Source organism: Rhincodon typus, chromosome 14 (assembly GCF_021869965.1).
Source record: "Rhincodon typus isolate 14 chromosome 14, sRhiTyp1.1, whole genome shotgun sequence".
NCBI classification, from domain to species: Eukaryota; Metazoa; Chordata; class Chondrichthyes; order Orectolobiformes; family Rhincodontidae; genus Rhincodon; species Rhincodon typus.
Genome location: NC_063345.1, coordinates 30,266,670 through 30,294,505, shown reverse-complemented (window position 1 = coordinate 30,294,505; position 27,836 = coordinate 30,266,670). Strand labels below are relative to the sequence as shown.

At 40.4% G+C, this 27,836-nt stretch overlaps 1 protein-coding gene across 1 annotated transcript in view; it reads left to right on the top strand.

Annotated features, from left to right (window-relative positions):
• Positions 1-27,836, top strand: part of arhgef9a (Cdc42 guanine nucleotide exchange factor (GEF) 9a) — a 138,875-nt gene that overhangs the window by 29,655 nt on the left and 81,384 nt on the right. The window contains exons 3-5 of the mRNA XM_048605521.1: positions 1,680-1,859; positions 3,501-3,733; positions 21,162-21,291. Coding sequence (XP_048461478.1) covers positions 1,680-1,859; positions 3,501-3,733; positions 21,162-21,291 — 543 coding nt within the window. The remainder of the gene's footprint in view (positions 1-1,679; positions 1,860-3,500; positions 3,734-21,161; positions 21,292-27,836) is intronic.

Here is a 27,836-nt window from a genome sequence, read left to right as displayed (position 1 = left end):
AAAGCGAAACCCCAAGGTGTGAGCTTGTGAGCTGCAGGTGACAGTCTTGCCAGTGCATCCTCAGAGGATTCAGAGATGTCAGAGGTGAATGTGGAGAAGAGAGTCTCTGTCACTGGCCTCTTCTTGCCATGAGTGTCTATCTAAGAGATGAGAGGACATGAGTTGTCTAAGAAGAAAAAATAAGTTACCTAGATTAAGAATACATGTTGGTGATAATAGGAGATGAGCACACAACTGCACAATGATGCTTAGTGGACTGGTTGGCCTTTGACCTCTCCCTGTAGTCACAGTGTTCTCCAGCTAGATTAGGTACTTTTTCCTCATAAGGACCGATAACCCTGATGCTCATCGACATCGCAAGCTTAGTTTTGCGGTGATTGAACTACAGTGAGACAAAAGAAGGGATTGGGTATTATGAAAGTGGATGGAAGAGTAGTTAGTGATGATGCTGGAGCAGGTGAGGTAGTGAGGTGTCTCCAGCGATTGAGTAGGAAGTGCAGAGGGCAGCAATAGTTAGTAGTTTGGAATGATGGGTTGGATGAGAGCCATTAAATGGATATGATGCAACAGTGAGAGTTGTTGCCCATGAGCCTTGGTGAGATGTGTGTGCAGGAGAAAAGTTTGTGTAAGTGGTGCCCTGTGAATGTGAGGTTGCAGAAAGAAGATGGTAACACTTACCCTTGCACTGCACAGGAGATCATTGACTTTCTTCCTGTCCTGCTGAGCTTTATGCTTCACTTGGATCACCTCACTGACCCAGGCCACTATCTGAGTCCATTTCTGGGTTCACTTAGTATGATGATGTGGCGTCCTTTGGTGATCTGCAGAAGAAAAGACTGCCTTTCTCTCCACCACTGCAGTCACCAACATTTACAGGTCCTTATCCATATCTGAGGAATGAACTTTGCTTTTCTGTGGCCCATGTATTTGTAAGAATGCTGGAACACCACAGTGTGAGGGGCAGTTCCTTGCTTGTATCTGAAATCATTTGCAGCTGGGCTGTTCGTATCATGTCAGCAGCGTGAAGTTGGAAGACCCCAGTAGTGCTGGGTGTTTCTGCCTGTCCTACAACAGGATGCTCCAACAAAACACTTTAACTGAAAATGGGGACATTTAGTGTCAACCATGTCCAGATCAGACATATCATAGACTATATGCAGATTAATGCATTTGGATTTCTGTTTGACTGATGAGAGTAAGAATTCCTCTGCAAGTAGCCCAAACATCTTTGTTAAGATTTCATTTATATGGTATAGTGTATGTTCAGTCCATTATAACAGATGTTTACTGAGAAAAGAGAACAATTTGGAGCCTCTTAGACTGTATTAAATCACAGTGACAAAAAATGCATCAGCATTAAAGTACATTCCAAATTTCCTTTATCCATGACTTGAATGAAATTGCAGAATTTGTTTGGCCCACAACCAAATACGTTACAAGGAGCATGTAGTACCTGTAAATTTACCATTATACCACCTTTCAAGTTATTGCATATCAGATTCAACTTATTAACATTTCCCCAAATTATTCATTCAAGGTAAAACTACTTGGATGAGGAGAAAACAGGTCAATAGAAATTAAATATCAAACTTGCTACTAATTATTAAATGTTATTGTTATATTTGCTGCTGTAAATGAAGTTTACCACAGGCAGCTAAACTATTTTTTTGTTTATTTAGGGTTACCTTAGGCAATGCAAGAAACGCAGGGACATGTTCAGTGATGAGCAATTGAAAGTCATATTCGGAAATATTGAAGACATTTATAGATTTCAAATGAGTTTTGTCAGAGACCTGGAGAAGCAGTACAACAAAGAGGATCCTCATCTGAGTGAAATTGGACCCTGCTTCCTGGAGCATGTAAATTATAATCCTGTTAGATTAGATTATTATTTTCATAATTTTCATTTCTGCGTGTGATTCATGTGTTCCTCTGTGCTGACCTGCTATGCTGCTCCTGTAAAAAAAAAGGTTCACAGGGGTGTTGAAGTTGTGGTGCGCTTTATTAGCAGCTAATACATATGAAATTTCTCTGTCTACTATTTTAATGAAAGCATTAACTCCCTTAATGGGCCTTCATTAAAATAGTGGATAGAGGAATTTCAAATGAATGGGTTCATTAGCAATATTGCACATCACAATTTCGACCCCAAGCATATTTTAACTTTGTTGCCCTTACTTGTGCATTAGTGGTGTTATCGTATGAACATCTTTCCTTTAAATTATTCTGCCATTTTAAAAAAAACAATATTACTGAAGCATAAAAATATAACGCAAAAGACAATCATTACACAAAAAGAATCAAAATTGATTCTGATTTTTTAATTGGACCTATTCATTCTATGCCTGTTTTTCTGCACCGTTTTTGTATCGATTTATATTCTTTCTTTTCAAATACTTAACTTTCCATCATGTTATAGACTGAATTTCTGCATGCATTAAAACAATCTATTTAAAACTCTGTGTATGACAAATATTTTCTATTTGTTCTAATAGCAATCCTGAACCTATGTCTAATCCTCTTGGTATTGATTTTGTTTTATAAATGGAAACTAAGATAAACTTAAAAATATATTTTAACAAGGGAAAACAAGCCCAAAGGATTGTACATCTCTAAGAAAGACTGTATAATTTGTTGCCCAGTAATTGACATGGTTAGAAAATTGGATGACTCTGCTACAAATATATGAGCTCTCCACTTGAAGTTCCTTTATGTGCTCTGTCAAGTGATAAATTACACCTAAGTGCAAAACGTGAATATTTGGCCCATAATATTATATAGCTGAATAATCTAAACTGAAAACAATTCGCAACTCAAAGAATGAAAAGAAACAGTTCAGGGACTTTGGCTAAAGTTGTTGGAATGTCTGCTGGGCATCTATATTTTGAATACAAATAAAGAAAGAACTTTTCCCTTTCATGGATTCACAATGTCATAAAATACTCAACAGTCAATGAAGTTGTTCTGAAGTGTAGTCACTTATAGTGCAACACTGCACCTGTTGGTTCATAGTAAAACAGGACCAGGTTATCTGTCTTAGTGATATTGGCTGGGGGTCAAATATTGACCAGAGCACCATGGTAACTCCATCTGCTCCAATTCTACCGTAGAATCTTTTGTATCCACTTTAGAGGACAGATGGTTCCGGGTTTAACATCACATCCATTAGACAACATCTGCAAAAATGCAGCATATTCTCAGCACTGCAATGAAATGTCAGTCCCTGCAGAATTGAATGTGCTGAGTAAAGGGTAAGAGAGCTTCAACCAAACCATGGCAACGTGGAAGCAATTCTCTTAAAGATTTGCCTAAATATAAAAGATTAGATGCAAATAATTACAATCTACTGTTAAAGATTTTATGAATGTAGTGCCCATCCACCCCCCAACCATTATCTTTGTTGCCCACTCTGATTTATTAGTTAGTCAGTTCAGAAAGTTGAATAGTTGACTTTTCCTAAACATCTGATATTGACATGTATTTGTTGTATTCTTTTACAGCAAGATGGATTTTGGATTTATTCTGAGTACTGTAATAATCACCTGGATGCTTGCATGGAACTTTCCAAGCTGATGAAAGATGGCAGGTATCAGCATTTTTTTGAGGCTTGTCGACTCCTTCAGCAAATGATTGACATTGCCATCGATGGCTTTCTCCTCACGCCTGTGCAGAAGATCTGCAAATATCCACTACAACTTGCAGAATTACTCAAGTATACGGCATTGGAACATAGGTAAGCATTGAAAGCAGTTTTTCATTTTGAAGCCAAATGCCATTAATTTTATAATTTTATGTTCTAACTGCACTTTTGTGTTTAGTGTACTTAGCAAGACCCAATGGCCTCAAAAGAGGTTAGATGTGGAGGGACCATGGTAAATTTACCTCAGAGTATCGGGAGGGATTGTAAAGAGTATGAACTCATTTAATGGAAGTATAATGAAGCGTATGTAAGTCTAGTGCCAAATATCACGCAATGGCAGGACGTATCTAATCTGGTCAAGTACTCCCCATCAGTTTGCTCTTCATCAACAGTAAAGTAATGGAAGGTGTCATCAACAGTGGTATCCAACTGCACATTGTGTGCTTGTTCATTGATGATCAGCTTGGGTTCTGCCAGGACTACTCAGTTCCTGAACTCCATTACAATTTTCATCCAAGACTGGATGAATGAGCTCCATTCCAGAGATGAGGTGACTGCCCTTAACATCAAGGCCACATTTGACCAAGTGGAAATCAAGGGGGAAACTGTGCTTGTTGAAGTCATTGCTAGCACAACAGAAGATGGTTGTGGTTGTTGGAGGTCAGTTATCTCAGCTTGAGGGCATCACTGCAGGTGTATCTCAGGGTTGTGTCTTAGGCCATTTCCACCATCACATGGTCAGAAATGGGGATGTTCAGTGATAATTGCACTATGTTCAGCACAATTCTACAGATATTGAAGCAGTCCCTGTTCAAATGAAGCAAGACCTAGACAGTGTCTGGGCCTGAGCTGATGGGTGGCAAGTATCATTCATGCTCCAGTAGTACCAGGCAATAACAATCTGCAATAGGAAGGAATCTAACCATCGTCCATTGAAATTCAATGGTGTTACAATTGCCGAATCTCCCACTATCAAATCCTCATTGTTACCATTGACGAGAAAGTGAACTTCACTAGTCACATGAATACAGAGGCAACACAAGCAAATCAGAGACTGATTTCTCTACTTTCCTGGATGAGTGCAGCTCCAGCAAAGCTCAAGAAGCTTGACACCATCCAGAAAAATAGCAGGCCACTTGATTGATATGACAGCAATAAAAATTCATTCCTTCTCCTAGCAATACACTGTGGCTGCATTTGCACCGCAGAAATTCACCAAGGATCCCTAGGCAGCATCTTTCAAATACATTTACTACCACCTAGAAAGAAACAAGCAGTCGATAAATGGGACTACCACAACTTGCCATTCCCCTCTAAGTCATTTACCATCCTGACTTGGAAATATATTGCCACTCATAAGAACATGAGAACTAGGAGCAGGAGTAGGCCGTTCGGCCCTTCGAGCCTGCTCCGCCATTCAATAAGATCATGGCTGATCTTTTCATGGACTCAGATCCACTTACCCACGTTCTCACCATATCCCTTAATTCCTTTATTGTTAAAAAAAAATCTACCTTATCTTTAAAAACGTTTACTGAAGTAGCGTCAACTACTCCACTGGGCAAGGAATTCCATAGATTAACAACCCTCTGGGTGAAGAAGTTCCTTCTCAATTCAGTCCTAAATCTGCTCCCTCTAATCTTGAGGCTATGCCCTCTTGTCCTAGCTTCACCTGCCAGTGGAAACATCCTCTCTACTTCTATCTTATCTATTCCCTTCATAATTTTATATGTTTCTATAAGATCCCCGCTCAATCTTCTGAATTCCAATGAATATAATCCCAAACTACTCAGTCTCTCCTCATAAGACAACCCCCTCAACTCTGGAATCAACCTATGAACCTCCTTTGCACCCCCTCCAGTGCCAGTACATCCTTTCTCAAGTAAGGAGACCAAAACTGCACACAGTACTCCAGGTGTGGCCTCACCAGCACCTTGTACAGCTGCAACACAACCTCTCTGCTTTTAATCTCAATCCCTTTAGAAATGAAGGACAAAAGTCCATTTGCCTTCCTAATTACTTGTTGTACCTGCAAACCTACCTTCTGTGATTTATCCACAAGGACACCCAGGTCCCTCTGCATAGCAGCATGCTGAAACTTTTTACCATTCAAGTAATAATCCTTTTTACTATTACTCCTACCAAAATGTATGACTTCACATTTATTTACATTGTATTCCATCTGCCAGACCTTTGCCCACTCACTCAATGTATCTATGTTCCTCTGCAAAGTTTCACAGTCCTCTGCACACTTTGCTCTGCCACTCCTCTTAGTGTCATCTGCAAACTTTGACACCCTACATGTGGTCCCCAACTCCAAATCATCTATATAAATTGTAAGTAATTGCGGTCCCAACACCGATCCCTGAGGCACACCACTAGTCACTGACTGCCAGCTAGAATAGCACTCACTTATCCCCACTCTTTGCTTCCTGTTAGTCAACCAATCCTCTATCCATGCTAATACTTTACCCTTAACGCCATGCATCCTTATCTTATGCCGTAGCCTCTTGTGCAGCACCTTGTCGAAGGCCTTTTGGGAATCTAGGTACACCACATCCACTCGGTCCCCATTGTCCACCTTGCTCGTAATGTCTTCATAGAATTCCAAAAGATTTGTCAAGCATGACCTGCCCTTCATGAACCCATGCTGCATCTGCCCAACGGGACAATTTCTATCAAGATGCCTTGCTATTTCTTCCTTGATAATAGACTCAAGCATCTTCCCCACCACAGAGGTTAAGCTAACCGATCTATAATTCCCCATCTTTTGTCTACTTCCCTTTTTAAACAGTGGCGTCACATTTGCTGTTTTCCAATCTGCTGGGACTGCCCCAGAATCCAGCAAATTTTGGAAAATTACCGCCATTGCACCTGCTATTTCTCCCTTTGTTGATTCCAGAGTTGAGAGGGTTGGATTATGAGGAGAGACTGAGTAGACTGGGATTATACTCATTGAAATTCAGAAGATTGAGGGGAGATCTTATCGAAACATATAAGATTATGAAGGGAATAGATAAAGTGGAGGCAAGGAGGTTGTTTCCGCTAGCAGGTGAAACTAGGACTAGGGGGCATCGCCTCAAAATAAAGGGAAGCAGATGTAGGACTGAGGTCAGGAGGAAGTTCTTCACCAAAGGATTGTGAATCTGTGGAATTCCCTGCCCAGTGAAGCGGTTGAAGCTACCTCACTGAATGTTTTTAAGGCAAGGCTAGATAAATTTTTGAACAGTAAAGGAATTAAGGGCTATGGTGAGTGGGCGGGTAAGTGGAGCTGAGTCTCGAAAAGATCAGCCATGATCTTATTAAATGGCGGGGCAGGCTTCAAGGGCCAGATGGCCTACTCCTGCTCCTAGTTCTTATGTTCTTATGTTCAATGTCACTCGGTCAAATTCATGGAATTCTTACTCTAGCAGCCGAGAGTATGTACCTACACGAAATGAGCTACAGCAGTTCAAGAACCCAGTGCATCACTCCCTTCTCAGGGGCAACTAGGAATGGATAATAAAGGCTGGCCCAACCAGTGACTTCCACATTCCATGAGTGAATGAAAAGAAGTACGGTCTATGATTTTGCCTATTAAACAAGCTAGATAAATTTAGGCTTCCCTCTAATTGGCCGAAAGCTAGCCTCCAGAAATGCTGGAGGTTTTTGCATCCAAATGAATAATCAAGGGTACTGTGCATGCTGTTTTTAATTCTGCCAGTTTCTGACGCATATTGTGTAGGGAAACTAATAATCACATGAGGCTATGCTCATAATTCTGAGATTTTTGGGATCACTGAAATGATGTTTATATACATTAATGGTTGGCTATTAATTGCTGAATTAATGATTGCAATTGTATTGGATTCAAAATATTGTAGAATATAGTCAATTTAAAATCCACTGATTTGCATATATCAGTAATCTGGCTAGATTGGTAGCTTCTCAAAGCAAACAGGAAGCAAAGAGCTGTTGCCATTTTCGGCAGTGTTCTTTGCAAAAGTTCTTTATCATTTATAGATTATTATATACTTTAAACAAAATCTATCAGCTTTGTGTTTGTGAACATTTGTTTATCTTGCTTTTCATACTTTAAACCCTTAACTTTGAACTTCTGGTTATAAAATGCACTTAGAACCTGACAATGAACAGTAGTCTACTGATCTGGGTCAGTGTGTTTTGCTTCAGGCATATAGTATTCAGATAATGGCTCATTCTGCTAACTGACAGACTGATTTTTATTGTCTCGTGTACTGAAATACAGTGAAAAGCTTTGTTTGTGAGTGGTGTAGGCAGATCATAGCAAGCAAAGGATGTACAGATCAAAAAGACTTAGAGGCATACAGATTATATTGCAGGTTGCATTATTTGAGGCTCAAGTCCATTCAACAGTCTGAGAGCGGGAAAGAAGCTGTTTCTGAACCTGCTTGTGCATGTGTTCAGGCTTCTGTATCTTCTGCCTGACGGAAGAGGTTGTAGGAGGTCACTACCAGGGTGCAATGTGTCTTTGATGATGTTTGCCACCTTTCCACAGCAGCTAGCCTTGTAAATAGTGTCCATGGATGGGAGGTTGGCTTCTGTGATGGTGTGGGCTGCGCGCACCACCTTATGCAGTTTCTTATGGTCCTGGGCAGAGCAGTTGCCATACCAGGCCAATATGCACCCGGACAGTATACTTTCAATGGTGCACCTGTAGAAGTTGGTGAGGGACCTTATGGACATGCCAAATTTCCTGAGCCGCCTGAGGAAGAAGAGGCGTTGTTGTGCCTTCTCGACTGTCTTATTTACATGGGAAGTCCAGGACAGGTGGTCGGTTATCGTCACTCCGAGGACCTTGATGCTGTTCACTCTCTCAACCTCAGTTCCTTTAATGTAGATGGGAGCGTGTGCTCCTCCTTTCTTTCTGAAGTCAACGATCAGTTCTTTAGTTTTGCCGATGTTGAGAGACAGATTGTTTTCATTGCATCACGTCACCAAGCCCTCTATCTCCCTTCTGTATTTTGACTCATCATTGTTAGATATCTGTCCCACTACGGTGGTGTCATCAGTGAACTTGCAGATGCAACCTCAGTCATGTATTTAATGTGGACTTTGTCATATTGGTTTAAAATATAAGTATTTACTTAACATTATTAAACTAGTCCTTCAGTATCCAATTGTGAACAATGCATTTTAACTCCACATTATATTTGGAATTTGTTGGTAGTATATGCTGCACTTTAAATAACACTTAAAGGTGTTATGTGCTGGAGGAGGATAGGAAGCAAGTTTGGGAGCTCACTGCAACTGCTAGCCGAGGGCAAGCAACTGGGCTGGAGAGGCTGGTGAAAGGGGAGAAAATGGAGGCAGGAAATAAAGGAGATCTGAGGAGTGGTAATGCTGGTAAGACATTTGGATAGGACCAATGTCCAAAGTTATGTCCAAATGTTATGTGTTATAACACATAACACTTTACTGATCGTTATTTAATTCCTGGCCCTGGAAGGAGAAGATTGGATAAGTACCAGAAGCAGACAAGCAAACTGGAGTCTTGCCTGCAAAGTGTGCCTGTTAGAATGCTAAATGTAGCTTTCTCTCTCACCTTCTCTATTCATGAAATCTGCTTATTCTATAATGCGTATTGCTCTTCACTTCTTTTGGGCTGATTTTTCTATTTTTCATGAACAAAAACAGAAGTTGCTGGAAAAGCTCAGCAGGTCTGGCAGCATCTGTGAAGAAAAAAATCAGTTAACGTCTCGGGTCCAGAGACTCTTCCTCATATTCGGAATCCAGAATGAAGGGCTATTCTTAGTAATGTGAGACATCATTAAGACAGGAGGGAGTGAAAGAGGAGTTAAAATAAATTAGGGAATACACATTAAGCAACATCAAGCTACAATTTAAAAAATCTGAAGATAATAAATAAAAGATAAAACTCAGGATGGCATGGAACTCTAGGGGTGGACTTTATAACGTTACCTTCTGAACAAGGATTTCTGGAGGTCCTATCCAAATGTCTTACCAGCATTATTTCCTGCCTCCATTTTCTCCCCTTTCACCAGCCTCTCTATCCCAGTTGCTTGCCCTCCTCACTGGAGGCTGGCAGTTGCTGTGAGGCCCCAAACTTGCTTCCTATCCTCCTCCAGCGCATAACACCTTCTATAGGCCCAACAATCACCAGCATTCTTGTAAATACTGCTGATATTGCTTTTAAAGTGCAGCATATACCACCAACAAATTCCAGATATAATTTGGAGTTACAATCCATTGTTCACATTGAATACTGATGGCCTAGTTTAGTAATGTTAAGTAAATACTTACATTTTAAACCAATATGACAAAGTCCACATTAAATACATGACTGAGGTTTCATCTGCAAGTTCACTGATGACACCACTGTAGTGGGACAGATATCTAACAACGATGAGTCAAAATATAGAAGGGAGATAGAGGGCTTGGTGACGTGATTCAATGAAAACAATCAGATTCTAAATGTAAAGTTAAAGTTTCTATAGTCCTACCAGCCCATACGGCTCCTCTCTGATCAGAGAGAGACAACTGGTAGTGGTTTAACATGAAGGGCACCATGCGTCAAGTGAGGGGAGGGTTTGAGAAGGAGTGTCCATCATAGTAAACTCGGCCAGTGCAGGATTTGAACCCATGCATTGCAAACCAGTCATTCAGCCAACTGAGCTAACTGATACTAGAGAGCTGATGATCTCTGATTGGCTGGTAGCTGTCTAAGGCAAGATTTCTTGTTGCTGAGTGGTAGATGTCTCAGCCTAAACTGTTTAATGGTTATAGTCAACCCCCACATTTTACATTGTGGGGATGGAACGACTGCCTTGAGCAGAAAATGCAGCCCTTATTGTTTTTTAGATGCTGGGAAAGAATGAACCTAGAACGAAATATTTGCACTTTAGGAATTTGGGAAAAAGAAAAGAAAATTCAAAGCACTACATTTCATAGTATAGAGATAAGAAGTGGAGGTTAGAGGCTGGAGGTGAGAGACGAACTGTACATCAAGTACTATCTTGCTGTTTTCCTTTTGTTCTGGTTCCCTTTTCTTCTCAATGTTCAGTATGTGTATTTGCCCTTCTTTCTATTTTTATGCTTTTACTATATTTCTGTTCCTATTTTTATATCTTTTCTTAATCTACCAATGCTGTTTAAGTTTAGTGGAGGAGATGAAGAAGGTATTTATTTGGTTGCTGTGCATGGCAAACAAGAGAGATGTTTTCATTGTTTTTCTTTGTTACAGTTATATCATTTGTTTTTTTTTCCATTTCTCTAAATCATCACATGCTGTTCTTGTTATATTTTTTATTTGTTCTTGATCTCTTGATCTTCAGTTCTGTGCATTCCAACCTCCCTGTTTACTCTCTTTCTAGAAACCTTACAATGAAGATTTAGTGGCTAATCTAATTAGATTAAAAATAAAGTTGTCAGTTTGCATTCCATAAATATAACTACACTGTACACAACAAGGTTTAAGAGAAAATCTGTGGAACTGGGCCTAGTTTTTTTTTCAAGTTATTACTGTTGACAATCCTGAAAGATTTCTAGAAAATGGTAATTTTATTAAGAACATTAGTAGTCTACTTAGCTCAATGAATTTATGCCAATGAGTAGCTGAACTGCATTATCCAGATTTGATTCCTTGTCTAAGCTTAAGAGTGGCAGAAATTATACAGTTTCTCTCAAAACATCCTGGTTCAAAAGAGTAATTTGTGTCCTTACTTGATATTCACATACAGCTACTTTCCAACTATTCATTGTGCAGTGATTAAGAGGATATACTGTATCACGATAATTTCAACATTCTCAAAGCAGTTGGTACAGCACAAGCAACGGAATTTGGAACCTTCCTGATCTATTGCAGGATTACATCTACACAGGGAAGTGCACTTGCTGAATTATCTATTGATGGAACTCATGTCCCCTCTTTGGCAGGATAGGTGAAATCAGGAATTTTATTATATGGAATAAGGGTAAACTTTCATTCTTCCCCAATATATTATATATACCTATGTATCCTCTATACGTGTATTCTCAAAGTAAATTGTGGCCCTGAGCACCATTCTATAAATTAGATACTAAAATAAATAGATGTGAGTTTTAGAAAAATAAATATAGCCACCTGCAGTTGAAAGAAAGTAATGAGCTTCAAAGATATCCCTTCGCAAGATGTTTGCAGATAATTTTCCAAGAAGTTGACACTTTCCGAAGGATATTTGCCTGGCTCTGAGACTTTGTTTATTAACTTTTTCGTAAGATGCTTTATTTTCTTCCAAGATTGCACTTCAATTAGCAAAATGTGAAAAATCTTCACATAATGTTCGTCAAATAATGTGGCTCTATTTTGATAATGTGGGTTATTTCGAAGTATCTCTGTCTCCAGTCTTCACTCTCACATTATTTTTAAAATTAAATTTGTTTTCCAAATTTTCATTAATCCAGTTGTTCTTTAAAGATATTTTAAACCATGAAAAGTCTTTTTTTTAAAAAAACATTTGATTATGTTTTGTCATTCAACAAGAGGGACACTAAACACTTGAAATAAAATGCTCTTTATTTTCAGGTTTTGAGGTCCCAATTCAGGGCAGTTATTGTAGTAAAGATAAATGGTAAGGTTTTCTTTGCTTTGTTCAGCCTTAGGATAGCATAAGAATTACATAGAATAACAAAGCAAGGTTTTCTTTTTCCTGAACTGACCTCTCAGAATGAGATTGTCAGTTTAGTGCCTACTTAGAAATAGATTTGTGCTGTGTGCTCTTGCGTATCATGAATTTCATCGAAGCTGTTAAAACTCTTTCATACAAGACTACCCATGTAGTGTGGATCCCAATTAAATAACTCAGTAATGAAGTTTTGTGAGTTTAAGAATAAAGGAGGTTGCGTGTTGTCACCCTGAGCTCAGTACAATATCTCACTTGTTTTCACTCATGCACTCACAAAGACTGGATACAGTTAAAAGTAATATATTTTAACTGATGGCTGTTTCTCTTGTTTCAAAGGTGGCGAGTATGTGTTCTTTGAATAGTTTCAATTCGTTAAAGTAGAATTGAGAGTCATACAAATTGAAGGGTCAGAGCTGACCATGGGTTTATCATCGTCAAACAACCAAGGTGGGGTGTTCTTCGGTGAACTATTAACTGAAGCATGGTACATACTCCTCTGCTTGGAGTCTCACAGCTTGTTTTTGAGTCTGGTTCATGGACTGGGTGAACTGATAGCTCAGTGGTTTTGTTGGAACTGTTTGGAAACAAGTCTTTTTTTTTCACTACTGTTGTCTAACGTTTTCACACAAGGGGCCACAAATTGATTTCTTTCTCAGTCTAGTGGCCATTGAGCAAATTTCAGAAAGATACCATGCAGGGCAACATTAAAGACAAGTTTCAAAATGAGTTGAAGTATGAAGCAAATATTTGAGTAAAAATGTTAGAGCAACAAACTGATAATTTAAAAATATCAGTAATTAATAAAAACAATTGTAAAGTGCCACATAGCAAAACTAACTGATGAAACTCTTCTTGCCTTTTCATTTAAGAAGCAGAACTGGAGCAAGGGAAACTATGCACCAAGTCCTGATCACCACAGAAGAGTGTGAGGACTGGAGCCATGTTAAGGCATTGGATTTAACCAAAACCAGATTTGTGTTTGTCTCTGGTAGCGCACGCTCTGAGCTGGCCTCAGCAGGGTTCATGTGAGAGTGTGGGTCAGAAATGGGCCGCCTTTCAGTTTGGGAGTTCCTCCTCGCTCCTGTACAGATGGTTTTGGGACAAAACAAGAAATGGGGAAAATATGCATGTCTGCAATTCTCAGACTAACTCACATACAACTCCACTCTTTTCCTCTCTCTCTCACAAACTTAGAGACTCCGTCATAAACACAGACAGGCACAGATTCATTCACTTGCAAACTGGGAGTTATGGGAACTGGGGCATAGTTTCAAAAGTAACGTTCACTGTAGTCTCAATATGGGGAGAATATATTGGCAACAAGGGCATGGCGATTGCAAAGCTATAGGCTCAGGGGTAAATTGGGGACATTAAGGAGATGAATGGAAACATGAGGATACTAAAAAATCAGTGGGGATACAGGAACATCAACACAACTTAGAACATGAAGGGTGAGTGGATCATTCTGCATCTCAGATGGAACCTCCTCAGGTGGAGGGTCTTACGAAGACAAGTTTAAACATTGCCAGAAAAGGTGGCTGACTGCACACAGAGTAAATACTAATCTTCTGTTTGCTGACGGTGGGGTGAGGCGGTGTAGAGTAAAATTCATTGAATTTGAGGCCCTGATAGGGATAATTGGATTAAGCATGCATCCAATGACCCAGTTTTTCCATCCATCAGCCATCAAATTGCAATTCATTGACAGGTCACTCTTTGTGCAAGAATGAGCATTAAAAAAATTATAGCATCAAACAATCATGACCATTATGAAGTTTCACTAATTGCCCTCCTTGTCATGTCAGACAAGGAAATCTGTTCAGATACTACCAGGTCTCACCTGGAATTACAATTTCACACCTGATAATAGAAGACAATGCTTCACAACTGCTACATTCGCACACTGCATCATCCTTGATGCCCTACATGTCTGAGATAAAACACTTGGGCATTAGACAAGTCACTGTTTCCAATATTGCCCACTAGATCAAATGATTTTACTTTCTGGAAGAAAGCTTTGAGTTGCTCTAAGTGAATTCCCAGGTCTCACTTTACACTTGGAGGGCGTCTCAGTACTTTTTGGATTTAAAAGTAAAAGTGTGTAAGCATATTTCAGGATTCTGATCCGTCATTGTAAGAATATAAATGACTTCCTCAGGTAGGTCCTATAACAAACCTGGGCATTGCTGTAGTCTCAGCATTATCCAAATTAAGATGAATGATATGGTTGCAGTCATCAATGTTGGGGGTCAAGGATCAATCAAATGGTGCGACATTAACAGGTACGGCTGTGAAATTATACAGACCGAGCACTTTAAATGTGCAAGTGAACATTTCCTTAGAAAAATACAAGAAACTTTATATTGATGTTCACCATTCCACAGTGTGCACTAAAATTTTTTCTTTAGTTCTTTTCCATCCTGCTACATTGAGGTGGACGGCTGACTTCTGCAGCAGGGATGGAGAGAGCCTGCTCTTTGGTTGGTCCTGTTGGCCTGAAAGATCAGGGTAGTCAACCTTGGGAGCATTTAGGCCTAGAGAGCTCCTCCATCCTCGGGTGCCTGCTTGCACTACTCTGTTTCCCTGAGTGGAAGGGGCACCTGGAATGAGGTCTAGGTCTCTCATTCCCCCTTTTCCTTTGCCGTTTGTGTTGAACACCTATGGCTGGAGTGATGGAGTGTGGGTCAGTTTGCATATGGAGCAGATACTGACTGTGCTGGACTTGGGTTTCCATGGATGCAACTAAATGCACACATGCCTGAGCCAGCATCAAACTGATAACACCGATGGACTCCTTTATCCTTTGTAAAAACCAAAAGAAGGCAGATGCTGTAAATCAGGAACAAAAACAAAGTTGCTGGAAAAGCTCAGCAGGTCTGGCAGCATCTGTGAAGGAAAAAAAAGGTTAACATTTCAGATCCGGTGACCCTTCCTCAGAACTGATGGTGGCTGGGAAAACACCAGTTTATATGCAGAAAGTAGGGAGGTGGGTCGGGTAGGGAGTAAATGATAGGTTAGAGCCTTAAGAAAGAGAAGGACAGTTGGACAGACAAAAGGAGTTGATAACAATCAGACTGGGAGGGTGAATGGTTGTTAATGGGGTCTATTAGTGACTAACAACAGATAGTGTGTAATGGCAAGCTATGTGATAACAAAGCCTGGTGTATGGGGGAGGGGGCTGGGACAAGGGAGAGTTTAGGCCCTAAAATTCTTGAACTCGATATTGAGTCCAGAGGGCCGCAAGGTCCCCAAGCAGAAAATGAGGTGTTGTTCTTTCAGCTTGCATTGAGCTTAGATGGAACACTGCAGCAAGCCAGAGACTGAGATGTTGGCCAGGGAACAGGGTGATGTGTTAAAGTGGCAGGCAACAGGTAGTTCAGGGTCTTTTTTGTGAACAAAGCGTAGACGTTCTGCGAAGCTGTCACCCAGTCTATGCTTTATTTCCCCAATGTAGAGGAGACCACATTGTGAGCAGTGAATGCAGTAGACTAGATTCTGGGAAGTGCAGGTGAAGTGTCGCTTCACCTGGAAGGTATGTTTGGGCCCTTGGATACTGGAGAGGGAGGAGGTAAATGGGCAGGTGTTGCACCTTTGTTGGTTACAGGGGAAGGTGCCATAGGGCTGTGAGGGGGTGTTGGGGGTGAAGGAGATGTGGACCAGGGTGTCCCAGAGGGAATGGTCCCTGCGGAAGGCGGACAAGGGAGGGGAGGGGAATATGTGTCTGGTGGAGGCATCTCGCTAGAGGTGGCAGAAGTGGTGTCTGATGATCTTCTGGATGTGGATGCTGGTGGGATGGTAGGTGAGGATAAGGGGAACCCTATCGCTGTTGCAGGAGGGAAGAGAAGGGGTGAGGGCAGAAGTGTGGGAGATGGGTCAGACCTGATTGAGGATCCTGTCGACAACGGTGCTGGGGAATCCTCAGCTGGGGAAGAAAGTAGACATTTCGGAGGCTCCCTTCTCAAAGTTGGTCTCATCTGAACATATACAACGGAGACAGAGGAACTGAGAGAGTGGGGTGGAGTGAAGTGGGGGTGTGAGGATGTATAATCCTTTATCCTTTTTGTTCCTTTATCCTTTGATCCAGTTTAATGACTGCCTTGACTTCTCACAAAACTATCTTCTGTTCCTGTGTCTGTCTGTGTCAAAGTCATTACTGTCTAAGACCATGTAAGCATCTTCTGCTTGGAGACTTTGTCTGGCCTCCAGCAAGTTCTGAATGAGGAGAACTGATTGTTTTTCTTCAACCAGCTATGGAAGCCTGTCAGTTATGAACTTACCAAAATATATTCCCAAAACCAATCTAGAAGGAGAGCCCATTGAGGTGAAAATTTCTGAGCTGGTGCAAAGTGTAGCTGAAAGTTTTTTTCCAATACATCCATTGAGTGGCATCCTTCACAGAGATGGAGGTGGAACTGACATCTCCTATAGTGACCTTTTTCTGGTGAGGTTTGCCAGTGCTTGCATAAGAGAGGAAATGGATTTTTTTGTGTGATAGGGATAAAATTTTGTGTAGGTTAAGAATGAGTTAGTGTTGTTGGTAACAGGAGAGCAGTGCACTGAAGATCACTGAGTTCGTTACCCATGAAGATGTCTGCAGTCCCACACGAGCAATTACCAAGTTTTAGAATCTTCTCACTGTGGGTGTGAAACCTTACATCTTATGTCAGCCTGCCTGCTTGTCTTTACAGTCTCAGCCTGATGATGAGACAAATTTTCCTGCAATGGGACAACAGGAGAGTTGAGTGTGATGAAATGGATGGGAGAGACGCTGGTGATGATGCCTGAGGTGGTGAGGAGTCCCGAGTGAGTGAGTAGCAAATTCAGAGGGCAGGAAGGGTTAGTGGATGGAAGAGTTGGTTGAGAGCCTTTGACTGGTCATACTTCATGCAAATGTGAGAATTGTAGTCCGTGAGACTTGGTGAGAGGTGTGTATACTGACAGGCTTGGAGTGAATAGTGGTGACCATGTAAATGTGAGCTAGCAGAAATTTACCCTTGCAGATTGCAGAAAGTCATTGGCATTCTTCCTGCACTGTAAGGAATTTCTTTTGACCCAGGACACTGTGCTGACCCAGAGCACTATCTCAGTCCTGATTGGCTCAGGGTGGTGGTATGGACTTCTTTGCCAGTCAGCATGAAGCAGGATTGCCGTCTTCTTCACCACTGTGTTCACCATCACCTTGAGGTCCCACTCCACAAAGTGAGGAGCTCACTTGCGTTTTTGGGCCACTTCCTCCAGGATAATATTGGAGCACCACAGGGTGAAAGCCAGTTCTTGGAATGCTGTGCAGCTGGGGTTTAAATGTTGTGCCAATGATGTGAACATTACAAAATCCTGTCAACAGCGGGCACCTCATTATCTCCTGCCACATAAATGTATGAGGCTGGTGCCTAGGAGGTGTGTATTGAGATGAAGAGTGAAAGATTGCATAAGTAAAATCAGCATGGGCAGTAATGGACGGTCTGCCATGAATTTCAATCAAGAAGCTTTCCCAAAAACTGGAAAAATTCACACATGCACACACATGCGAAGTTTTAAAAATAAAATTTAAGGCATAAAAATTCCCTCCTGCTCTCATCCCCTCATTCCATTCACTCTCTATGTCCTCTTGATGCTAATCCATGCAACCTCCCAGAATCCAAAGGATTCTGCACTTCTCCCTTCTCCCTTCACTATGATCCCAATCATTCCCATGACCCGAATAGCCCCAAACTCATATTTGCATCCACCATCTTTTTCCTTCCCCCAGGCTATCAACCCATTTATCATATATGTGATTAACTGAGAGGCATCCTGAGAGAAAATAAAGTTAGCTGCCTATTGATGATGATGTCACTACTAAAAAAAAAACTCTTAGGTACAAAACAACCAATGCTTTGAAATCACTTTGTCTACTTCCTTATGAAAACAAGCATCCACCTAAGTGCTCAATGCCTGATATAAATAAACATTTTCAAAGCAGTGAAATCTTTTATATCGGCAAACATTTTCATTCAATAAGCCTTTGGAGCTGTTCATATATAGGCACCCCAGTGTGAAAATGACAATTTGGAAAATAAATCATGCAGCACAAGTCCAATAATTTTTTTGATGTGATCAGGCACCTGAAATAGCTAGCACATTTTTTTTTTATCAGGCTGTACATATCTGGACAGTTTCTTGACAGCTTTGCTAGTCCCAATGGGTTTATGTATTTTTTGTACACAAGTGTGCCTTTTCACTACCTCCACTAAAGAGTGCCTTATTTCTCCAAAGGATACTTTACCTCCACCAAAGGTGTGGTTGGACCAGATCCAAAAGGATACTGTATCTTCCCAAACAGGGAAGAACAAAACTCCAGCACTCAGACCCCCAACTCCTCCAATACTCCCGTTGTCAAACCCTGCTATTCCTCATGGACCAAGATATCCATATGTTAACTTAGTGCCTGTTTAACACCATCATCATTTACCTATTTACTCACCATAGCAACTCAATGATTATCCATATGTACCCATTCATGTAGGAACAAAAAATATGCTTCTGTTTCTTGAATTTCTATATTTCATTCTACATTTTATAGGGCAGCATGGTGGTTCAGCAGTTAGCACTGCTGCCTCACAGCACCAGGGACCTGGGTTCAATTCCATCCTTATTCAACTGTCCATGTGGAGTTTGCACGCACTCCCCATATCTGTGTGGGTCCCCTCTGGATGCTCTGGTTTCCTCCCACAGTCCAAAGACGTGCAAGTTAGGTGGATTAGCCATGGGGAATGCAGGGTTACCTGGACTGGGCAGGATGATGTTCGGAGAGCCAGTGTGAACTCGATGGGCTGAATGGCCTTCTTCCCCACTGATTCTATTTAGGAAAACACTTATCCATAAATGCACTTGCACAAACCTCTTGAAAGGTGTTGACAGCTTCTTGACAGGTCAATACATGTTGACAGGTTGCACAATTCCAAGAAGTTTATGCACCATTTACACAAAATCTTTTTCACAGATAACAGCTTTACTGGATACCTGACCCCTCCAAAAAAATCCCTGAGTTACACCATCAAAGCATTGTGGGACCACATCTGTAGGGGTACCTCAACTTTCCAAATGGGCAGCCAGATTATCCAAAAGAAAAGCGCTGAGAATAGATCTACTCTTACCTGATAAAAACTCCATACTCTGGGACTCCAATAACAGCCCCGTTTGGAGGCACCTGTTCATTTATATGGCCCCAGGTACACTCTCTCTCTCACACACACGCACACACAGTTAGACTGTTTTCTCCTGACCTCAACCATCACAAAGGCCAGAGTGCCTTGTCTGTGCCCCACACCTGCATTGCTCATGCACTAACAGACCTCTTTCCAACCCATGGAAGAATTCTGAGGTGAAGAGGGATCTATGTGCTCTAGAACTGATCCTCTGGCTTCATGATAATGGTAGATTGGGGGAAAAGCCAGGCCATGTGGCTACAGGTTATACTTAAATACAACTTTGTTGCTGCTGATAGCCCACAGCACATTGTTGGTGCCCAGCTTTTGATTACTAGATATGTTCAAAATCTATCCCATCTCACATAGTGTTAATGCCACACAATATGTTGGTTACTATCTACAGTGTGAAGATGGGACTTAGTCTCCACAACGAGTATTAGTCACTCTTACCATCCTGTGATAGATGCATCTACAACAAATTGATTGGTGAGGAAGAGATCAGATAGATTTTTCCCTCTTGTTGGCTTCCTCATCACCTGCTACAGACCCAGTCCAGCAGCTATGTCCTTTAGGATTCTGCCGGTTCAGTCACAAATGATGTTACCAAGTCACTGTTTATGATGGAAACTGAAATCCCTGAACTGAAGTAAATTCTGTGCCATTGCCATCATCAATACTGCCTCCAGTTGGAGTCCAACCTGCAGGAACACTGATAAATTAGATCAGAGGCTGTATCTAGGTTGTAGTCAGCAGGGGATATTCTTACCCAAGATTGTTGAGGACTCTCAGGGCAAACTCCTCCTGACTGTACACTGTGCTCCACTACTGGTCAGTCTGTCCTACTGGTGGGACAAATCATACGCAAGAGTACGATATTGTTAATAATTCCATGAATATGACTATGTCACGCTGTTGCTCAACTAGTCTGGGAGGACAGCTCTCCCAATTTTGGTACAAGCTCCCATATTTTTAGTAGAGTCCTTTGGAGAATTGGCAGGGCTGAGTTTGTCATTATTGTTTCTGTTCCCTGGTTCGATCATGAGTGATCTGTTTGGTTTCATTCCTTTGTGACTTTTAATATAATTGAGTGGCTTGCTCGGCCATTTCAGAGGACACTTTAAGAGTCAATGACTGTGGGTCTGCAGTCAAATTCAGTCCAGGCAAGATGAGATGGCACTTTTTCCTTCCCAAAAACGTGAGTGAACCATATGGTTTTATGGTTACCAACAAAATAGCTGTTGATTCCAGATTTTTTTTTGTCCATTAGTTGACTTTAAATGCCGCCAATTGCCCTGAATCCATGTCCCAAGATAAAAAGCTCAGATTTCTGAATTACTAGTTCAGTCAGATTATCACGACGCCGCTGCCTTCCTGGCAGTTAAATGTAACTATAATAATATATCAGATGCTCTGCTGCACGTTGTGCTGGTCCTAGCTCTTTCAAAGAACTCTCCATTTGGTCTCATCCCACTTCTCTATTTTGCCATAACTGTACATTTTTTTTTTTAAGGACTTAGCGAATTGCGTTTTGAAAGTTTCTCTTCAATCTTCTTCCATCATCCTTTCAAGTTGTGAAATCCAGATCACACCTTGTTCCATAGAAAACTTCCACTCAACTCCTCATTGATTGTTTTGCTAAATAACTTCAGAAAGAGATATCAAAACTTTTTTTTAAAAATTCTCTTCCAGTGACTATAGATACGTTGCTGCTGCTTTGGCAGTCATGAGGAACGTGACACAACAAATCAATGAACGCAAAAGGAGATTGGAAAATATTGACAAGATGGCTCAATGGCAAGCTTCAGTCCTTGACTGGGAGGTAGGCTTTTCACTACAGGCTGCAATATGGTTCAATACTAATGCTGAGTGTCACATCTTAACTTGTAAAGTGTTTTGTTGTACCCATGTTAAAAAGTTCAATTTAAGTGATTCTAGTCACTCAGCATGATTGATAGTGTTTTAAATGATCTTTTATATGAAAATACTGGTGTGGAACCAACCTGTAAAATCATCACATGGTCGTAATATTACTATAATATTTTTAAGCATTTGTTTTTACTTTTTTCATTTTCTTTCCATATATCATGGCTAATATCTCAATCAATCAAATGAGTTTTAATCTCCTTTTTGAATCTTCCAATATTTTTATGGTTTCAATTATTCCCTATCTCCAATCTTCAGTTTCCTTTTATCCTTCATTGACATTGATTACCGGCTGGATTTTTTTGGCCTTGATAGATACGAATGTAGGCAGAGTTTAACGTGTCAGTCAGTTTCCACCTCCCTGGTTCCATCTGCACCTGGACCATTTTGCCAAAGGTGGAATGGGAGTGTCAGTGGAGCCATTTGCCCATAAACAGCGATAGCCAATTCAAAGGTCTGTTAAGACTTATTGTCAGCGGCGGACTTTTGAAATTCAGGCCCTCAGACGCATGAGGGAGCATAACTGTCTGAAACTGTCTCCACTCCAAGTAGTAGACCAGGGGATCAGCCATCCAGGTGCCCTTCCCTATCTGAGATAACAAGGTGTAGAGCTGGATGAACACAGCAGGCCAAGCAGCATCAGAGGAGCAGGAAGGCTGATGTTTCGGGCCTAGACCCTTCTTCAGAAGATTCCCTATCTGCCTGGTTTCACCTACAGCAATGGGCCTGCCCTGGGCTTCCTTCCACAATTGTAGCCTCTTTTCTTTAATTTAAATTTATGAAAAACTGGAGAGACTGTGTCTCTATTTACTTATCTGTAAAGGCAACCTCCTGCTTCTTCCGAGCTAGTGAAGCTCATAACGACCCTTTGGCTTCAAGAGCCCATCCCTCATCCTTAATTGAATTTCAAACCTACCCATAATTATTAATTTGCCAGTTCAGGGATATTTGCAGGCAGGTGATTGTTCCTTACACAGAGTGGACTTCTTCCAATCTTTGGCCATACCAACAGGATTCCAAAACCTGCAGGTTGTATCTTTCCCCACCTTTCTGATGTTCTCACAAGTAAGTAAGCTCTTTTCTCCCGAGATATTTCAATATGTCTTGTGAACTACAACATGATTCATGTGCTTGGATTTAGCAAACATCTTAAAAATGCTAAGTTGACTCAAAACCTTTATCAATAGCTACAACTACTCCTGTACATTCCATTTTTAAAGACTTCAGTCATCCATCCCTGCTTTTCTGTTCTTTTCTTCTACTTTCCTAGCCTTGGAGACACCCTGTACTAACAGTGAAATTACATATCTACAGCACTCTCATAATTTCACAAAGGTTTCTGGAATTTATAAAAAAGAATTGTCTGAATTCTCTCTAAATGTCACCTACATTTCTAATACCAAATCAATAAGAACTGCCAAAATTGATAATGACTGAAATAGAAAATTTACTCAGCAGTCACACCAAAATAAAAACTTAAAGGCTGGTTCAAAAATCTAAATGTTCAATGTTCACTTGCTTCGGAGATAAGGAATGAGGAGTCATTAGAATAAAACGGGTCTACTTTGCTAGTTTATTGTAGATGTTCATCCTTGGAGTCAAACCTTTTTTTCCCATTGTTGAGCTATTAAATAACTAAATGGCACCATTAACTACCAAGAGAAAGGTTGCCATTATTACTTTAAATCAACATCATGATTGAGTCAGTAAGTTAATGGACAGATAGAACTGGTATTGTGGTATTAACGATAATGCAAATAATTTTTAATCAGATATCAATACAATAACTACGTTTTCCGCTGTTGTTGCCAGTTCTCCTATTTCAAGCTTTAATGAACAGAAGAAGAGAATGATTCTATATTTATGAAAGTCACTGGCCATAAAGTTTCCAGTTCGTTCACCGTTGAATTTGAACAGCAGTTATTTTACAGCAAGTAGAAAACACAAATTTCTCAATGATACCAGAGACTCAGATATTGGTAAACATATTCTAACAGTCTTCTGCATTGATTTTACATTTCTATTTGGTGGAAAATTTGCTGCCATTGAGAAAATAATATTTAAAAATGCAAATCAGCTTTTAATAAGCACATCATTCAGAGGAATTGTATCTTGATATGCAGAATTGTGGAAATTGTCTCATCCATGCTCATTATTGGAGAGATATGTTTCTCATCAATTATTTCTACTCCCCTCCTAAAGATATTAACTAGTAACTAGAGGACAGTTTCACAGGTGATGATTATCTTCTAGTCTCTCTTGCATTTATATCTGAACCACGAGACTTGAAAAGCTCTTCGACTATAGATTTGGGTATTCCAGCTGTCCTCATCTAACGTTCTCATGTTGTTATGATCTCTGATAAAAGTACCAAATTTATGTTACAGTCTGGCTAAGGACCGGTAACTTTTTTGTTTGAAGTGACAAAGTGTGAGATCCAATGTACTCGGGAAAAGATTAAAGCCACAAAATTCTAAGGTTTTGAACAAACAAAATAAAGTTTACAATACAAAGTTAGAACTTCAAAACAATCTACAACACAATTTATACTTAACATCCGGAATTAACATGATGTAAAAATGAGTAGCAGTATAATCAAACATTCTTCAGGACACATCAAATTGCAAGTGTGGTCAAGTTGATCACATGGATTTTTCAGAAGCACCTCAGATCACTAATGCTGTCAACCACTAACTCTCATTGAAACTTTCTTTCCCTTACAAGGGATCCAATTCTTCATTTCTAGAGATCTGGCTTTGAAATTCCCTCAGAAACCATTCCATCATGACTGCCTCAATGACTGCTCACATCCCAGTAATGTAATCTCTTTCCCGGGATAGCGTTCCACTGGATTCTTAAGGTTGCACTCTAGCACCTTCAAATGGGCACAATTCCAGCTCTTTTGCAGGTAGCTACTTTCGCTAAGCTGGCACTGCCCTTCTGTATTTGCAACTCCAATATTTATCAGCTACACAAAACAAACACTGTTTGTAAGCTTCCTTCTGCCCCACGCTCAGCTGCACTGAATTATTAATGCTTCCCAGGATATTTTCCAAGCCCCACTTCTCTCGGTGGTTTCCAGGACTTTTCCAGAGCCCTAACCCCAGCTTTTGGCTACGCACATTGTCTCCCAGCACTCTTTTGGCCTGAACAGCACAGTGCCTGTTATTGGGACAGAGCCTCTTTTCCCTGCTACCAGACATCTAACTCCCAAACATGTCATGTGACTTAACTTTTATTGTCGACTGAGGTCCTGTGATCTCTTTCTTGCACCAGTCCTAGTCCCACGGTCTCTCCCTTCGCAATCTCTATAACCCTACAACTGTACTGATGACAAAGCTGGCTGGTCCCTTTCATTTAATAAAAAAGAAGCGAGCATGCATCGTCTGTCATGTTGCCGCTCTGAACATGCCAGGCGACAGAGGTCTTGACATCAGCCTGGAAAGCTCTCCAGAGAGATGGGTAAACCAGTGCTCTATAACAATGTTGCAGATCCAACAAACCAGAGGACAAAGAATGTGCCAATTGTGCTGCTGCTTCAATCAGTCTTCAGAAACCAGTTGATAAAGGATAGAATTGGAGCCAATCTTTACACACTTCTATCAGCATTTATTTACATAGTTACACAATACAAGCATGTACTGCCTAACCTAACACATTTTCAGTCTGTTAAAACAAAATATTAATCAGACTTTTCCTTCGAATGTTGAATATCATTAGATCAGTGTTGTTTCTTCTCAAGTTACATCACTCAAAGCAAACAAATCATCAAAGCCAATAGAATGCTGCATTGTACCATCCGTCAGTATAATATAAATTTAGGGTGTCAGAATGAAACCATACAGTGTTTTCGTGTCTGGTGCTCTATTTTGGTCAGATAACTTCTTAAGCACATATCCACTTTTGTTAAACAAGGTTTCAAATCACGTACGCAGGACCTGGAGACAACAAGAATAATATATAAGATTAATTCCTATGGAGGATCAAACTATGGATATAAAAATATTTGGTTTGTTAGCTTGAATTAAATATGGTATTGCATAATGTTTTAACTGGTGAAAGACTGATGGCAGGCAATTCCACACACAACTAGTGATTAACATCCAAATTTGACTATCCAATCAATTAATAAATCTGGTGTAGGAAACAGATTTTGTGATTAGGCAGAGCTTTTCCTGAATAAACTCAAAGATGGACAAAGCATCTTATACTCAAAATCACTTTAATTCTAGATGTATCAACTATGCCATCATACAAACAGTGTAGCCATCTTTTCGAAGCTGCTTATCTTGTCTATAAATCTGCATTCAAGTTATTCAACATACTTCCTATGCTGCATTATTCAAACTTTAGTGGAAGATTTAAGAGATATGATGGCTTGAACTACTTGGTTTGAATTATTTCTTTCGAAATAACAAATTACCTTGAATAAACAGTGCTATATTAAAACAGATTTTGCACACAGAAACAAACATCAAAATTTCTAACTGTGCAAATATAACACTACCCACACTACCTCATTGGGAAGCTTTCCTATATTTTGATTTTACAGAGCACAAGGCTCACATCAGTGACAAGAAGATATTGGAGAAAATTCTGAAGGAGAGAATTAATCTCCACTTGAGAAGCAAGGTTTGATCAGGGACAGTCTGCATGGCTTCATCATGCCTAACAAACTTGATTGAATTTTTCAAGGATGTGACCATGTGTAAATGAGGATAGTGAAGTTGATGTAGTTTACATGGATTTGGAAAAAAGATCAAGAAGGCAAAAGCTAATGATGTCAGCTAACTCTTTCAGGTACTAACTCCCTTATAGAATATAGCCAAGTGGAGGCAAGCTTATCCCAACTTTTTATCTGCGGATGGGGTCCACTGCCACCTTTATAGAGACAAACAGCACAGAAGAGGCCCTTGTCTAGAAACATGAGATCCAGAGTAACTTGGAAAGATGCATCCAAAATTTGCTAAGTGATAGAAGTCAGAGGATTGTGGTAGAAGGCTGTTTGTGTCCAGGTACATGACCAGTACCATATCACAGGAATTGGTGCTGGGTTTCTTATTGTTTGTGATTTATATAAACCTTAAAGATGAAAATGTGGGTCAATGATAAGCAAGTTTGTGGATGACACGAAGATAGATTGGGTGGTTAATAATGAGGAAGAAGGACTCCGGTTACAGGAAGAAAATGACAAGTTAGTCAGATGGGGAGATAGAAATTAATCCTGAAAAGTATTAGGTGATGCACTTTGGAAGAAGTAACAAGACAGTGGAGTACTCAATGAATGATACAACACTAGGAAGTTCAGAGGAACAGTGGGATCTTGCCCACAGAACCCTGAAGGTGGCAGGACAGGTTCAGACCATGGTTGAGGAAGGTATATGAGATACTTGCCTTTATCAGTCAAGGCATAGATTATAAGAGCAGAGAGGTTATGTTGGAGCAGTACCAAGATTTTGTTTAGGCAACATCTGGAGTACTGTGTGTAGTTCTGCTTGTCTCACTATAGGAAAGATGTGATTGCATTGGAGGGGGTGCAGAGGAGATTCACCAGGATGTTGCCTGGGTTGGAGCATATTAGCTATGAAGAGAGGATAGATAAGCTTGGGTTGTTTTCCTTGGAGCACAGAAGGCTAAGACGGGACCTGATTGAAGTGTATAGATTTATGAAGGCATGTACAGAGCAGCAGTTCTCCTTAGTTGAAGGGTCTGTAATGAAGGGACACAATTTTAAAGTGAAGAGCAGGAGATTGAAAGAAAAAAATCTTTTCATCCAGAGTGTGAAGGGAATCTAGAACGCACTGCCTGAGACAGTAGTAGAGGACGGAAACCTCACAACCTTTAAAAAAGTATGTGGATGAGCACTTGAAGTATCATAACATTCAAGGCTATGGGCCAAGTGCTGGATAGTGGGTTTAATGTAGATATGTCGATACAGATTTGATGGATTGAAGGGCCTCTTCTGTGCTGCATGGAGGCAGCGGATCCCCTTCCTCAGGTCAAAAATTGGGAAAGCCTGACTCTGCTTGGCTGGTTCTGTAATGGAGTTAGTACCTGACATGGGTTGGCTGACATCATGAGATAAGCTCTACCCATCAAGAAATAAAGTACTGTTCCTGGAAGGAGCTAACCAGTTTTGTGTTCTAGTTCAGCTCCACATTACTACAAATTCTACATAGATAAACAATAATGGATACTTACTCTTAAGTATAACCTGATGTCTTGTAAAGGACTGTCATAAAACTCAGAAGGAATGACACAACTTCTTCCAGGCTATGTAATAAACCTATTATGTTTATTAAGACTGAGTCTTAATTTTACTGAAGACTTCTGTGGCCATTCTTTCCCAGTTGGCATCAATCACTCAGACTAATTGAGTACCAATGAGAAGGATTGATGTCAGTGAATCTACCAAGGCATTTCTGATCAAAAAATACCATT